The sequence below is a fragment of the Trichechus manatus genome, unplaced genomic scaffold (genome assembly GCF_000243295.1).
Source record: "Trichechus manatus latirostris isolate Lorelei unplaced genomic scaffold, TriManLat1.0 scaffold00018, whole genome shotgun sequence".
In the NCBI taxonomy this organism is placed as follows: domain Eukaryota; kingdom Metazoa; phylum Chordata; class Mammalia; order Sirenia; family Trichechidae; genus Trichechus; species Trichechus manatus.
Genome location: NW_004443954.1, coordinates 9,394,917 through 9,411,502, shown reverse-complemented (window position 1 = coordinate 9,411,502; position 16,586 = coordinate 9,394,917). Strand labels below are relative to the sequence as shown.

Genomic DNA, 16,586 nt, shown 5'->3' with positions numbered 1-16,586 from the left:
GATGGGGAAAAAAGTGGTGAAATTTGAATAAGGTGTGCAGTTAACAATAGTGTACGTTCTTGGTTTTGCTAACTTGTACTATGGGTAAATAAATGGTCAACATTAAGATAAGTTGGACAAAGTAGATCAATTCTCTGTTCTATTTTTATAAGTCTAAAATTATTTCAAAATAAGTTTTTTTTTAAGTGCTTAATGACAATTCCAAACTTAATTCCCACCTGTTTTTTGCCACTCCCCTGCCCTTTCCCGGGTTTGCTTTCCTTTCTTTGGCCCCTCTTAGAGAACATATTCTTTTATCTTCTCTTCCTTTTCTCTCTCCTCTCCCTAGGTTGGAATTTGGTAGTAGGAGGGAGAGTTTCAAAGTTAATTTTTTTCTACTTCTTTTTTTTTTAAAATATTTTATCATATTTTTGGTAAAAATATATACAACAAACCAGGTCCCCATTCAACAATTTCTATACCTATTGGTCAGTGACATTGGTTACACTCTTCACATTGTGTCAACATTCTCATTGTTTCCATTCTAGTTGTTCATTCCCATTAACTTAGTCTCACTGCCCCCCATCTTCTCATCCATGCTTTAGAGAAACCATTGACCATTTGGTCTCATATAGATACATTTTTTAAAAGAGTGCAGTACTCAACGGTGACACACCCTTTACTTTTTGAGCTAACCTGCCACTTAGTTAAAAAATGATTTCAGGGTATAGCTTTGGTTCAAAGTTTGAAAAGTATCTCAGGTCAGTTTCGTGAACAACTCTCCTTCAGCTTTCCCAGCCAAAACCCCTGGTGTTTGGTTTTATGGATTAAATATTTACCATTAGTAACTGAACAATGATTATAATTTGATATATGAACCTAACAGATTAAAACTTTTTCATTGCTAAAGTAAATTGTCTTTGTACTGTGAATTTAAGGCAGAATTCTTACATGTCAGAGGTCCACGTGGGCATGCCTTGTCTAGAAACTGCTTTAGAAATATTTAAGAAGATATTCTTCTTGCTAAATACTACTAAGTTTAAAATAGCTAACTATTCAACTGAAGACAAAATAAGTGTGTGAGTGTGATAGAACTGAGGTCTCAGTTTTAGGAAAATGGCAACACAGAGCAGGTATTTAAAGTCTCATTTCCTAATTTCCTCATCTTAAGTATTGGTTCTAGGAATAAAGACATAGACATGATAGCGAACAGGAAGCTGTTATTTTAAACTGTAATGATTTAGATGGTTGTAGAAATAAGTATTCATCCTTTGAAGTGACACATCAGAATATTTTGATGCTTAAAAATGTTAATTTTAAAATGTTCAGATGGTGATTTCTCTCTTCCTCCTCGTTTAGTCCTGCCTCATGTTAAATGGAGCCCTGGTGGCACCGTGGTTAAGAGCTATGGCTACTAACCAAAAGGTTGGCGGTTCAAATCTACCAGCCGCTCATGGAAGCTCTATGGGGCAGTTCTACTCTGTCCTATAGGGTCGCTATGAGTCGGAATCAACTCCAGGGCAACAGGTTTGGTTTTGATATTAAATACATCATTGGAGTCAATATTCTAAGTTCAAATGTTAATCGTATGTTAAATAATCACTAACACAATGTAGAGCTAAAAGTAATTTTCCTTACTTTCAGGGAGCAAGAGTCCAGAACACAGCAAAAAATTTGGGAGTCAGAGACCGGACCCCACAGTCTGCTCCGAGGTAAGCCTGTTCCCAGGTCTGCTCATTTCCAAAAGGGTTTGCCAGCATTTTCCAGGCAGTGTCACTAACAGCTAATACAACCGCCCTAGGATAGAACTCATTATAATAATGGAGATTGCCCTTGTAAACACCCTGTACCTAAATGTGATTAGGCATAAATGCTCTAGAATTAAATGGAATCTTAGGTGAAGCAAACTTAGAGGTAGCAGATAGAAGTCTTGACATTATTTGATTTTAAAAATTCCATCAGAATTCAAAAACAAAAGTCCACACAAGGACTACTGAAATTTGTAATCTAGCTATGCCCAACTACCAAAATGCCATTTTTATTTACACCTCTATGACTTTGCATATGCTATTCCCTCTGACATTTTTGCCTTGCTCGTCTATGTCTGGAAGAAAAACTCCTACTTAACCACAAAACCCAACTCAGATGTCATTACCTCCTTGAAGTCTTCTCTGATTTTCCTCCCTTCTGCATGCTCCGTTAGCATCTTATATATTCATCTATTATGGCCCTTGTCATATTGAGTTACAATGTATTATTACATGTTGCTTTGCCCAACTTTAGTAAGAATTCTTTAGAGACAGGGAATATGTTTTTCAGATTTTACTCATTGCTCAGTATAGTATCTATATAGTACACTCAGATATCTGAACTGATTTCAAGAATGTGTGAGTGAGCTAGATGGTGCCTGGCTAGCACCACTGACTGCTCTGACCGAGATCATAACAGAGGGTTCCAGACAGAGCTGGAGAAGGATGTAGAACAAAATTCTAACTCACACACACACACACACACACACACAAAAAGACCAGGTTTACTGGCCTAAAGGAGATGGGAGAAACCCCGGGAGTATGGCCCCCAGACACCCTTTTAGCTCAGTGCTTAAGTCACTTCCAAGGTTCACTATTCAGCCAGGGAGTGGACAGCCCCATAAAACCAAATGGGACTAATGAGGCACAGCAGTCCAGGGACAAGGGCTAGAAGGCAGAAAGGGACAGGAAAGCTGGTGATAGGGAACCAAGGTTGAGTAAGGACAGTGTTGATGTGTTGTGAGGTTGTTAACCATGGTCATAGGGCAACATGTGTACTAACTGTTTAATGGGAAACTATTTTGTTCTGTAAACCGTCATCTAAAGTGAGAGTAGCAGCACAATTGGAAGAGTGTAGTCGATGTCACCGAACTGTGTATGTAGAAATTTTTGAAATGGTGTATCTTTGGCTATGTGTATTTTCACCAAAAAAAAAAAAAAAAAAAAAGGTCGAGAAGGGAGAGGGTTGACATGTCGGGGGGTTGTTAAAGAATGTCGTAAAACAATATGTGTACTACTATTTCATGAGAAACTATTTGTTCTGTAAACCTTCACCTGAAGTACAATAAAAAAAAAAAAAAGAATGTGTGAGTGAATAAATGGATGAATGAGCTTTTTGTTTGTTATCATACCAAATATTCACAGTTCACACATAATCCTAAGAAAGGACTCCAGTCCACCTTTAAAACGAGTGCTCATAGGAACAAGCATCAAAGAAACGCCGTTGGTTTCATTTCCCTGGTGACACCGACCAGGCTGGTCGGCAGTCATCCGTCTTGAAGTGGGGCAAAGCTAAATAAATGTTTACATTTCATTGCTTTTACCCATTTGCATTTTAACCACAAGTAGACTCCCCCAAGCACCGTAAGAGACAAGGCACTCTTATTTGTTGACATTTACAAAGCATTTACCAGAGTGACAATGATGACTGCACCATTTATGAAGTTATATATTTTTTTGTTTTTATTGTGCTTTAGATGAAAGCTTACAGTGCAAATTAGTTTTTCATTCAAAACTGTATACACAAATTGTTTGGTGACATTGGTTGCAATCCCCGCAATGTGTCAGCACTCTCCCCCTTTCCCTTTCCACCCTAGGTTCCCAGTGTGCATTTATCCAGTTTTCCTGTCCCTTCCTGCCTTCTCGTCTTTGTTTTTGGACAGATGTTGCCCACTTGGTTGTGATACTTGATTGATCTAAGAAGCACATTCCTCACATGTGTTATTGTTTCTTTATAGGCCTGTTTAATCTTTGGCTGAAAGGTGGACTTTGGGAGTGGCTTTAGTTCTGCTTTAGCAGGGTGTCTAGGGGCTGTAGTTTCAGGGGTCCCTCCAGTCCCTGTCAGACCAGTAAGTCTGGTCTTTTTGTGTGTGTGTGAATTTGAATTTCGTTTAAAATTTTTGTCCCATTCTGTCCAGAACTGTCTATTGTGATCCCTGTCAGAGCAGTCGGTGGTGGTAGCCAGGCACCATCTAGATCTTCTGGGCTCAGGTTGGTGGAGGCTGTGGTTCATGTGGTCCATTAGTCCTTTGGACTAATATTTTCCTTGTGTCTTTGATTTTCTTCATTCTCCTTTGCTCTGAATGTGATGGAACCAATAGATGTATTTTAGATGGCTGATCACAAGCTTTTAAGACCCCAGACACTACTCACCAATGTAGAACGTAGAACATTTTCTTTATGAACTGTATTATGCCAGTTGACCTAGATGTCCCCTGAGACCATGGTCCCCAGCCCTCAGCCCCAGTAACTCAATCCCTCAAGGTGTTTGGATGTGTCTAGGAAGCTTCTATGGCTTTGCCTTGATCAGGTTGTGCTGACTTCCCCTGTACTGTGTGATGTTTTTCCCTTCACCAAAGTTAACACTTCTCTACTATCTACTTAATGATTTCCCCTCCCCAACTCTCCCCTCCCTCATAACCATCAAAGATTGTTTTTTTCTGTGTGCAGACCTTTTCTTGAGTTTTTATAATAGTGGTCTCATACGACATTTGTGAAGTTATATTTCATTCTGAAAAACTAGGTGGGCAGTGAAAGTGCTTTCAAAAGGGAAAACGTATTTTCCCCCTTACAATGGATGGAGCACTCATACTTCAATTGCATTTATTTTTAATGACTTCTAGCTTCTTTAATCTTCAGATCTTGTTAATGTTATCTTTCATCACTGATTATATTAGAATCTAAGATTTCTATTGCTAAAGAATCATTTCATCTGGACAGTCTCTCCAGCACCTTCAGCAGACATGGTATATTTGGATAATAGACTCACTGGAGCATTAAAATTCCAATGAGAAAACAAGATAATGTCTCAGCAGGGTCTTCTTAGCTAGAGCTTATAAACACTAATAAACAGTGGGGTTAGGATAAGATTTCAGCATCCTTATCAATAAACCAATACTCAAGCTGAACACAAGAACAGAAACTGATGAACTCACTTTTTTCTTTACTGGGTTATGTTTTGAAACATTTGAAACATTAAAATGAGCCAACTGTAAAGTTGACTTTTTTTTACAAAGGAGTGACAGCCTGAAGAGAGACATCTAGAATACATTCTCAAACTTATTTTGTTCATTCAATAATTCATTCTACAAATGTTTATCAAGGACTTAACAAGTGCAAAGTACTGTGCTATTCCCCACACACAGAGAACAGAAATAAGAGCTAGAAAGAACTCCAGCCCTCAAGGAACTTCCATTTAAATGAAAGGAAATGACTAAAAACATTAAGCAGTTAACCAGTTGGCATTGAGTCAATTCTGAATCATGGCAACCCCATGTGTGTCAGAGTAAAGCTATCCTCCATAGGGTTTTCAATGGCTGACTGTTGTCAAGTAGATCACCAGAAATTTCTTCTGGGACACCTCTGGATAGACTTGAAACTCCAGCCTTTCAGTTAGCAGCCAAGCATGTTAACCACTTGTGCTACCCAGGCATTCTAGCGATGTAGGCTGGGGCCAGATAAATGAGACTTGTAGCAGATACTGAAGAGTTTGAATTTTAACTTGAAGACAATAGGGAGGCTTTAATAAGAAATCTTCCTATCCACAAGGTCTTATTTTTCATTTGATCTCTAGTAACATTAAGAGGACAACTAAGACTGAAGGCAGGAACTTGAAAGGATACTTGTAGTATTAAGGATGAAGATGACAGGATGGATTAGGGAGGCTTATAAGAGACAGAATTAATAGTCTTTGACACTAATTGGATTAGAGAGGCTGGGGAGAAAGAAGGCTGTAGGATGATCACCAACTCTCCAGCTTGTATGACCAGGGGCTAGTGTTCAACTGGTCACTGAGATAGTGGTTGCTAGAAAAAGAGTGGCTATAAGGAAAAAATGATGAGCTTAAGTTGGAAATGTTGAGACTGAGCACCAATGGGACATCTACGTGGAGATGTCTTTGTGGGCAGTTGAATATATTTATCTGAAGCCTCGGAGAACAGAATAGGTGGAGCTATATATTTTTGAGCCATCAATATTTAGGGGGTAGCTGTAGACCTGGAAATGAATTTTGTTTCTATGATGACTAGGTAAGAGAGATGAGAGAAGGTTAAGAACACCATCAGGGAATGCCCATATTGAAGGGAAAGCAGAGGTATGGGGGCTACAAAAGACACGGAGATGAGCAACCAGAGAAATTGGAGGAAAACAGGGGATGGTTGTTCTACAGTTCAAAAAGGAAACATTTCAAGGAGGGATTGGCCATAGTCACACTTTAGAAAGAGTGAATATAATAAATTAAGGGGTAGGAAAGCTGGACATCAGAATATTAGAGTTTAATAATTCTGAGGCAGATTGGTTCTGGGTAATGACAGGGTAAAGCTTGCTCACGGTAATGATGGTTACTTCTCTTGATTGACTCCATGAATTTTACATATTCCCTTTTAGCAATCTATACCTAAATTATGTGTCAGGAGCTGTTTTAGCATTAGGTATATTAAGTTGGATGAGAGATGCTTCTTGAGCTAGAAATAGCTCCAGCCCTCAAGGAACAGCCCTCAAGGAACTTGTGACCTAATAGAGTAGAAAGACATAAAATTAATTTGAGAGATCCAGCAACATGGTACTATAGACAGAAGCACCATGCCATCCCTCTGCAGCAAAGACCCACAAAACTAAGTAAAACAGATACCGATGTCAATCCTGGAACCCTAAGCATCAAATGAAGGAATAAAGAACTCAGTCAAGCACCAAATGGAATAAGAAACAGACAGAAAACAGAGAACAAGGAGAGCTACGGAGTGGAGGTTCCCTACCAGCTAATGCAGGATGGATTCACCATCTTGGACTACAGCCACCAAGGAACACAGGGAGTACAGGTAGGCAACTTCACAGAGCTCCCAACAGGAGACAGAGCCCATGGTAACCAGGGATACACACTTTCTCACAACCCACCTTCTTCCTTGTATGAGGCCTCTGTTGCTTTCAAATGGGCCATGGTCACTGAGCCAGAGAGACATCACCTCACTGCTGCCTGGGTCCACCCCACCCCACCCCACCAGCCAGCCCTTTCAGCACCATTTTTTGTTTGTTTTTTTGGCTTTTTTTTTTGTTGCTTGTCTCTCTCCCTTCCTTCCTTTCCTTTCTCCTGCCCAGCTAGCCCCGTGTGCTATCCCCTCCCCTTCTTGACAGGCTATGATTTCTTGGTTTGTATACTTTGTTCTTTTTTTCTGTTTCTTCTGTCTCTCTCTTTTCCTTCCTTTCCTTTCTCCCACCCACTCAGCCCTGTGCACCACCCCCACGCCTTCTTTAGGGGCCGTGCCGCACTGCTCGCCTGGAGAGTCACTGTGAGAGGGCTACCTGGGTCTGCACCGCCGTCACTGACTGGCTCCCTCAGCACCATTTTATTTATTTACTTATTTTTTTGTTTGTTTTTGTTATTTCTTCTCTTTCTCTCCCTTTCTTCCTTTCCTTTCTCCAACTCACCTAGCCCTGTGTGCTGCCTCCCTCTTCTTAATGGGCTGTGCTTACCACTCAGCTGGAGAGCCTCTGGCACAAAGCCTCCCCAGGTCTGCACTGCCCCCACAGTCCAGCTCCCTCAGCACTATATTTTTTATTTTTCTTTATCTTTCCCCTTCTCCTTTTTCCTTCTCCTTCCCACCTAGGGCCTGCACTGCCTCCACCCCTTCCTGACAGGCCATGCCTTGCCACCCAGCAAGAGAGACATCAGCTTGCTGCCACCCCAATTCTGCCCTGCCCCCAAAGGCCAACTCCCCCACCACCTCATTTTTTTTATATTGTTTTTATTTTGTTTGTTTATTTGTTGGTTTCTTCTCTCTTCCCCCCTTTCCTTTCCTTTCTCCCACTCAGCCGCACACACCACCCACGCCCCTCCTTGACAGGTCGAGCCACGCCACTTGGCTAGACAGCCACCAGCACATGGCCTCACCAGGTCTGCCCTGCCCTGACCTGTGGAATCCCATTGTGCCATCATTTTATTTATTTCTTCTTTTTCTTTTCTTTCTTTTTTTTCCTTTTGTTTATCTCCTTTCTCTTCTTTCATTCACCCACTTAGCTGTGCACATCACATCATTTCCCTTCCCTCCTGCTTATCTGCACGGCATGCTGAGTGCCATGCCCTCAAGCAGCACTGACACGGTTCCCTAGGCCCTGCCCTGCCCTGCCCTCTGGCCCCACCTTGTCTGCCCCACTTCATGCATCAACTACCCATCCCCCCCCCTTCACCCCTGCTGGACCTACCTTGTTGCACCATAGCTGAGTGACCAGCCCTGCTCACCTGGACAAGGTCGTGAGAAATATTGTGCCCACAGGCAAGAAAGCAACAAAACATGCTCAGCCCACCTGTTGAGACATAACCAAATAAAACAAAAAAGCAAGACAAAACAAACAAACTTACAATCAGTGAAGGAATAATTCCTGAATATCCCAGAGGCAGCAGACAAATGTAAAAACATATAAGAAAACAAGACAGGATGACTCCAGAAAGTGACCAAAATAAAACACCAGATGACTTTGCAGTAGAAGAAAAGGCACTGGAATTCCAGTTGGGGAATTCAAAACTCTAACATTCAGGGTTCTCAAAGAGGTGAAGGAAGATGCATACAAAAATAAGGAAAAAATTGACAAAATCATGAAACATATAGACAAAATCAGGGAAAACAGATAAAGCAATGGAAAAATTCAGGAAAATAATACAGAAACAAATAATACAGAAACAAAAGTTCAAAATAAACAACTAGAAATCATAAAAACAATAGAAATCTAAACTAAAAATAAGATTTCAGAAATGGACAGTGCAATGAAGGTTTTAGGAGAAAACTGAAACAGTGGAAGACAGTATCAATGAAATTGAAGACAAATCCTTGGATACCATTTGTTTGAGGAAAAATCAAAGAAAAGAAAGAAGAAAAATGAAGAAACCCTGAGAATGATGTGGGATACAATAAAAAGCAAAAATCTGCATGTGGTCTGAATCCCAGAACAGGGGGAGAAAATAGAAAACACAGAGAGGATCATCAAAGATTTGCTGACAGAAAACTTCTCTAATATCATGAGAGACGTAAAGCCAAACAGCCAAGAAGCTCAATGAAACCTAAATAGGATAGTCTCAAAAAGAAGGTCACCAAGACATATCATATTCACACTTCCTAAAACCAAAGACAAAGAAAGAATCCTGAGAGCAGCTCAAGAAAAGCAAAAATCACATACAAAAGGGAAACAATAAGACTAAGATCTGATTACTCAGTAGAAACTATGCGAGGAAGAAGGCAATGGGATGACATATATAAAATCTTCAAAGAAAAAAAACTGCCAACCAAGAATAATATATCCTGCAAAACTCTCACTCAAATATGATGGCGAAATTAGAGCATTTCCAGATAAGTGGAAATTAAGGGAATATGTGAAAACCAAACCAAACTTACAAGAATTATTAAAGGAAGCCCTTCAGTTAGAGAACCAACAACATCAGACAACAACCTGAATCTAGGACACAAGAAAACATCAGTGAGATACCAACCTAGATAATGAACTCTCAAGGATAAAACAAAACTAAAAGATTTACAATGGAGCCAGAAATATCAATCTGTAAATGACAACAACATCAGAACAATAAAAGAGGGAATAAACAATGTAGGTATAGAACTTTAAAAATGGAGAGAAATTCAAGGCAATATCAAGTAATAGAAGATAGGGGTAAATTTCAAGGTAACCAAAAAGAGTTAACAAACCTACTCATCAAAATAAAGAAGAAAAACGTAAAGTACCATTAAACACAAAATCTACAAAAAAGAAAGAAACAAAAAAAGAAATCCACAAACAGAACGAATTCAGCACAGAAGAGTAAGAGGAACAAAGAAAATATCAGCACCACAAAAAAAAAGCACTACAAATGACAGCAATAAACTCACACCTATCAATACTCACACGGAACGTAAATGGCTTAAATGCACCCATAGAGACTGACCGAATGGATAAAAAAAGCAGGCACCATCAATATGCTATCTACAAGAGACAAACCTTAGAAACAAAGACATAAATATATTAAAAATCAAAGAATGGTAAAAAAATGTATCAAGCAAACAGCAACCAAAAAAGAGCAGGAGTGGCAATATTAATCTCAGATAAAATAGACTTTAAAACAAAATTCACCATAAAAGACACAGAAGGACATTAAATAATGATTAAAGGAACAATCCACCATGAGTACATAACTATAATAAATATCTATGCACCCAATGACAGAGGCATTAGTCCAAAGGACTAATGGACCACATGAACCACAGCCTTCACCAGCCTGAGCCCAGAAGATCCAGATGGTGCCCGCTACTACCACCGACTGCTCTGACAGGGATCACAATAGAGGGTCCTGGACAGAGTGGGAGAAAAATTTTGAACAAAATTCAAATTCATAAAAAAAGACCAGACTAGGAAACAACCTAGGTGCTCATCAACAGATGAATGGATAAACAAATTATGGTACATCCACACAATGGAATACTATGCAATGATAAAGAACAACGATGAAGCTGTGAAACATAGCATGGAGGAAGCTGGAGGTCATTATGTTGAGTGAATTTAGTCGGTCACAGAAGGACAAATATTGTATAAGACCACTATTATAAGAACTCAAGAAAAGGTTTAAACACAGAAGAAAACATTCTTCTATGGTTACAAGGGTGGGGAGGGAGGGGGAGGGTTATTTAGTAACTAGATTGTAGATAAGAATTATCTTAGGTGAAAGGAAGGACAGCACTCACTACAGGAGAAGTCAGCACGACTAGACTAAACCAAAGCTAAGAAGGTTCCTGAATACAGTCAAACACTTTGAGGGATAGAGTAGCAGGGGTAGGGTTCTGGGGACCACACTTTCAGGGGACATCGAGGTCAACTGGCATAACAAAGCTTATTAAAAAAATGTTCTCCATCCTACTTTGGTGAGTGACGTCTGGGGTCTTAAAAGCTTGCAAGTGGCCATCTAAGATGCATAAATTGGTCCCAACCACCTAGAGTAAAGGAGAATGAAGAACATCAAAAACACAAGGAAAGTAGTAGCCCAAGAGACAGAAGGGGCCACACAAATCAGACTTCATCAGCCTGAGACCAGAAGAACTAGATGGTGCCCAGCTACCCCCAATGACCGCCCTGACAGGGAACACGACAGAGAGTCCCAGATGAAGCAGGAGAAAGGTGGGGTGCAGAACTCAAATTCTAGTAAGAAGACCATACTTAATGGTCTGACTGAGACTGGAGGGACCACAGAAAGCATGGCCCCTGGATTCTCTGTCAGCCCAGAACTTTAACAGTTTCCAAGGCCAACTCTTCAGACAGGGACTGGACTGGACTATGGGACATAAAGTGATACTCGTGAGGAGTGTGCCTCTTAGCTCAAGTAGATACAAGAGACTAAACAGGCAGCTTCTGTCCAGAGATGAGATGGGAAGGCAGAGAGGGTTAGGAGCTGGTTGAATGGACATGGGGAATCAGGGGTGGAAAGGAGGAGTGTGCTGTCACAGTATGGGGAGAGCAATTAGGGTCACATAACAATGTATGTATAAATTTTTTATGGGAAAAATTTTTTAAAAAGACCAGACTAACTGGTCTGACAGAGAATGCAGACACCCCGAAAGTGTGGCCCCTTTGAACTCAGTACTGAATGTCACTCCTCAGGTTCCCCCTTCAGCCAAAGATTAGACAGGCCCATAAAACAAAATGAGACTAAAGGGGCACACGAGCCTGGGGGCAAGGACAGGAAGGCAGGAGGGGACAGGAAAGCTGGTAACGGGGAACCCAGGGTTGAGAAGGGGAGAGTGTTGACATGTCATGGGGTTGGCAACCAGTGTCACAAAACAATGTGTATATTAATTGTTTAATGAGAAACTAATTTGCTCTGTAAACCGTCATCTAAAGTACAATAAAAAAATTAATTTGAGCAATCAAAAATAGGTATTGTGATAGGTGTGTATAAGGTGGTGGTGGAAGGTGGTTCTTCCATACATTGGTTCTTCAGAAAAATCAACACATCTCCATTGAGAACCAGGTATTGCATTCCAAATGTCATGTTACTAGTTGTAGCACACTAATCCTCTTTTCCATTATGTCAAAAAAAATGTATGAAATTTTTGAAGCTTTGTTCTACGAAAGCTTCAGTTTCTTTAATAGGGAGGCCGCATACTATAGTGGTTAAAAGCATTATGTTTGGTATCACATAAATGTTTTTTTTTAAATTTTATTGTGTTTTAGGTGAAAGTTTACAGTGCAGATTAGTTTCACGTTCAAAAATTTATACACAAACTTTCTTACATTGGTTGCAGTCCCCACAATGTGTCAGCACTCTCCCACTTTCCACTTCCACCCTGGGTTCTCCATGTCCATTCATCCTGTTTTCCTGTCCCTTCCTGCCTTCTTGTCTTTGCTTTGGGCAGGTGTCCATTTGTTCTTGTATACTTGATTGAACTAAGAAGCACGTGTATTATTGTTTGTTTTATGTGTCTGTCTTATCTTTGGCAGAAAGGTAGTCTTTGGGAGTGGCTTCAGTTCTGAGTTAGCAGATTGTCCAGGGGCCATAGTCTCGGGGGTTCCTCCAGTCTCTATCAGACCAGTAAGTCTGGGTCTTTTTTTGTGAATTTGAATTTTGCTAAAAAATTTTCTCCCATTCTGTCCAGAAGCCTCTATTGTGATCCCTGTCAGAGCGGTCAGTGGTGGTAGGGGGCACCATCTAGATCTTCTGGACTCAGGCTAGTGGAGGCATGTGGTCCATTAGTCCTTTGAACTAGTATTTTCCTTGTGTCTTTGGTTTCATTCTTCTTTGCTCGGAATGTGATGGGACCAATAGATGTATCTTAGATGGTCGCTCACAATCCTTTAAGACCCCAGACACTACTCACCAGGGTAGGATGTATAACTTTTTTTTTTTTTATGAACTGTGTTATGCCAATTAACCCAGATACCCCCCGAGACCATGGTTCACAAGACTCAGCCCCAGTAACTCGGTACCTCCAGGTGTTTAGATGTGTCTAGGAATCTTCTATGACTTTGTCTTGGTCAGGTTGTGCTGACTTCGCCTATACTGTTTATTGTCGTCAACAAAGTTAACACTTGTCTATTATCTAGGTAATAATTTTCCCCTCTCCACCCCTACCCTCCCTCGTGACCATCAAAGATTGTTGTTGTTGTTGTTGTTTGCATATAAACCTTTTCTTGGGTTTTTGTAATAGTATTCTCATACAATCTTTTTCCTTTTGTGACTGACTTATTTCACTCAGCATAATGCTGTCCAGATTCATCCATGCTGTGAGATGTTTCACGGATTCATCATGTTCTTTATCACTGTGTAATATTCCATTGTGTGTATGTACAGTAATTTGTGTATCCATTCATCTGTTGATGGGCCCTTAGGTTATTTTCATCTTTTTGCTGTTGTGAATAATGCTACGGACATGGGTATGCATATGTCTGTTGGTGTGTTGGCACTTATTTCTCTAGGATATATTCCTAGGAGCGGGATTGCTGGATCATATGGTGTTTCTGTTTCTAGCTTTTTAAGGAGTCACCGTATCATTTTCCGTAGTGGTTGTACCATTTCACATTCCTACCAACGGTGCTTAAGAGTTCCAATCTCCCTGCAACCTCTCCAACATTTGTTATTTTCTGTTTTATTGATTCTGATTAGTGCCAGTAATGTCTGGGCGAGATGGTAACTCATTGTAGTTTTGATTTGCATTTCTGTCAGTTTGTTGTACTGTGGTGGCTAGCGTGTTGCTATGATACTGGAAGCTTTGCCACCAGTATTTCAAATACCAGCAGTGTCACCCTTCAACAGGTTTCAGTGGAGCTTCCAGTCTAAGACAGACTAGGAAGAAGGACCTAGCAGTCTACTCTTCTGAAAAAATTGGCCAGTGAAAACCTTATGAATAACAGCAGAACAGTATCTGATATAATGAGGAAAATGAGCCCCTCAGGTTGGAAGACACTCAAAAAGACACCTGGGGATGAGCTGCCTCAAAGTATAGTCGACCTTAATGATGTGGATGGAATCAAGCTTTTGGGACCTTCATTTGCTGATGTGGCATGACTCAAAATGGTAAGACACAGCTGCAAACCTCCATTAATAATTGGAATGTGGAATGTATGAAGTATGAATGTAGGAAAATTGGAAGTCGTCAAAAATGAAGTGGAACACATAAACCAATATCCTAAGCATTAGTGAGCTAAAATGGACTGGAATTGCCCATTTTAAATCGGGTAATCATATGGTCTTCTATTCTGGGAATGACAAATTGAAGAGGAATGGTGTCACATTCATTGGCAAAAAGAAAGTTTCAAGATCTATCCTGAAGTACAATGCTGTCAGTGATAGGATAATATCCATTTGCCTACAAGGAAGACCAGTTGATACAACTACTATTCAAATTTATGCACCAACCACTAATGCCAAAAATGAAGAAATTGAAGATTTTTACCAAATTGTGCAGTCTGAAATTAATCAAACACGCAATCAAGATGCATTGATAATTATTGGCAATTGGAATGCAAAAGTTGGAACCAAAGAAGAAGGATCGGTAGTTGGAAAATACGGCCTTGGTGATAGAAACGATGCTGGAGATCGCATGATAGAATTTTGCAAGACTAATGACTTCTTCATTGCAAATACCTTTTTTCATCAACATAAACGGTGAGTATACATGTGGATCTCGCCAGATGGAATACACCAGAATCAAATCGACTACAACTGTAGAAAGAGACAATGAAGAAACTCAATATCATCAGTCAGAACAAGGCCAGGGGCCAACTGCAGAACAGACCATCAATTGCTCATATGCACATTCAAGTTGAAGCTGAAGAAAATTAGAGCAATTCTACCAGAGCCAAAATACGACCTTGAGTATATCCCACCTGAATTTAGAGACCATCTCAGGAATAGATTTGATGCATTGAATGCTAATGACCGAAGACCAGAGGAGTTGTGTAATGACATTAAGGACATCATACATGAAGAAAGCAAGAGGTCATTAAAAAGAAAGGAAAGAAAGAAAAGACCAAAATGGATATCAGAAGAGACTATGAAACTTTCTCTTAAACATCAAGTAGCTAAAGTGAAAGGAAGAAATAATGAAGTAAAAGAGCTGAACAGAATATTTCAAAGGGCAGCTTGAGAAGACAAAGTGAAGTATTATAATGAAATGTGCAAAGAGCTGGAGTTAGAAAACCAAAAGGGAAGAACAAGCTCGGCATTTCTCAAGCTGAAGGAATTGAAGGGAAAGTTCAAACCTCGAGTTGCAATATTGAAGGATTCTACGGGGAAAATATTGAATACACGAGAAGCATCAAAATAAGATGGAAGGAATACACAGAGTCACTGTACGAAAAAACAATTGACCGACATTCAACCATTTGAAGATGTAGCATATGATCAAGAACTGATGGCACTGAAGGAAGAAGTCCAAGCTGCACTGAAGACATTGGCAATAAACAAGTTTCCAGGAATTGACAGAATACCAATTTAATGTTTCAACAAATGGATGCACTGCTGGAGGTGCTCATTTGTCAATGACAAGAAGTCTGGAGGACAGCTGCCTGTCCGACTGACTGAAAGAGATCCATATTTGTGCCCATTCCAAAGAAAGGTGATTCAGCAGACTGCAGAAATTATAAAACAATATCATTAATATCACACAAGTAAAATTATGCTGAAAATCATTCAGAATCAGTTGCAGCAGTACATCACCAGGGAACTGCATGAAATTTAAGCCAGATTCAGAAGAGGACTTGGAATGAAGGATATCATTGCTCATGTCATAAGGATCACAGCTGAAAGCAGAGAATAGCAGAAAGATGTTTACCTGTGTTTTATTGACTATGCAAAGGCATTTGACAATGTGGATCAGAACAAATTATGGATAACATTACAAAGAATGGAAATTCCAGAACACTTAATTGTGCTCATGCAGAACCTGTACACAGACCATAAGTCAGTCATTGGAACAGAGCAAGAGGATACTGCATGGTTTAAAGTCAGGAAAGGTGTGCATCAGGGTTGTATCTTTCACTATACCTATTCAATCTATATGCTGAGCAAATAATCCGTGAAGCTGGACTATATGAAGAAGAATGAGGCATCAAGATTGAAGGAAGACTCATTAATAAGCTGTGTTATGCAGATGACACAACCTTGCTTGCTGAAAGTGAAGAGAATTTGAAGCACTTACTGATGACGATCAAAGACTACAGCCTTCAGTATGGATTGCACCTCAACATAAAGACAACAAAAATCCTCACAACTGGACCAGAGAAAAACAGAGAAAAGACTGAATTTGTAAAGGATCTGATTTGATTTTACTTGGAAGCAGCGTCAAGAAATCAAAAGATGCAGTGCCTTGGGCACATCTGTTGCAAAGGCCCGTTTAAAGTGTTAAAAGAAAAGATGTCACTTTGAGGACTAATGTGCGCCTGACCCAAACCATGGTATTTTCAATCACCTCGTATGCATGTAGAAGCTGGGCAATGAATAAGGAACACTGAAGAAGAATTGACACCTTTAAATTATGGTGTTGGTGAAGAATATTAAATACACTACGGACTGCTAGAAGAAAAAACAAGTCTGTCTTGGAAATAGTACAGCCT

At 40.0% G+C, this 16,586-nt stretch overlaps 1 protein-coding gene across 1 annotated transcript in view; it reads left to right on the top strand.

Annotated features, from left to right (window-relative positions):
* Positions 1-1,695, top strand: part of PREX2 (phosphatidylinositol-3,4,5-trisphosphate dependent Rac exchange factor 2) — a 324,079-nt gene extending 322,384 nt beyond the window's left edge. The window contains exon 38 of the mRNA XM_012554436.1: positions 1,596-1,695. Coding sequence (XP_012409890.1) covers positions 1,596-1,695 — 100 coding nt within the window. The remainder of the gene's footprint in view (positions 1-1,595) is intronic.
* The last annotated feature ends 14,891 nt before the right edge of the window (positions 1,696-16,586 follow it).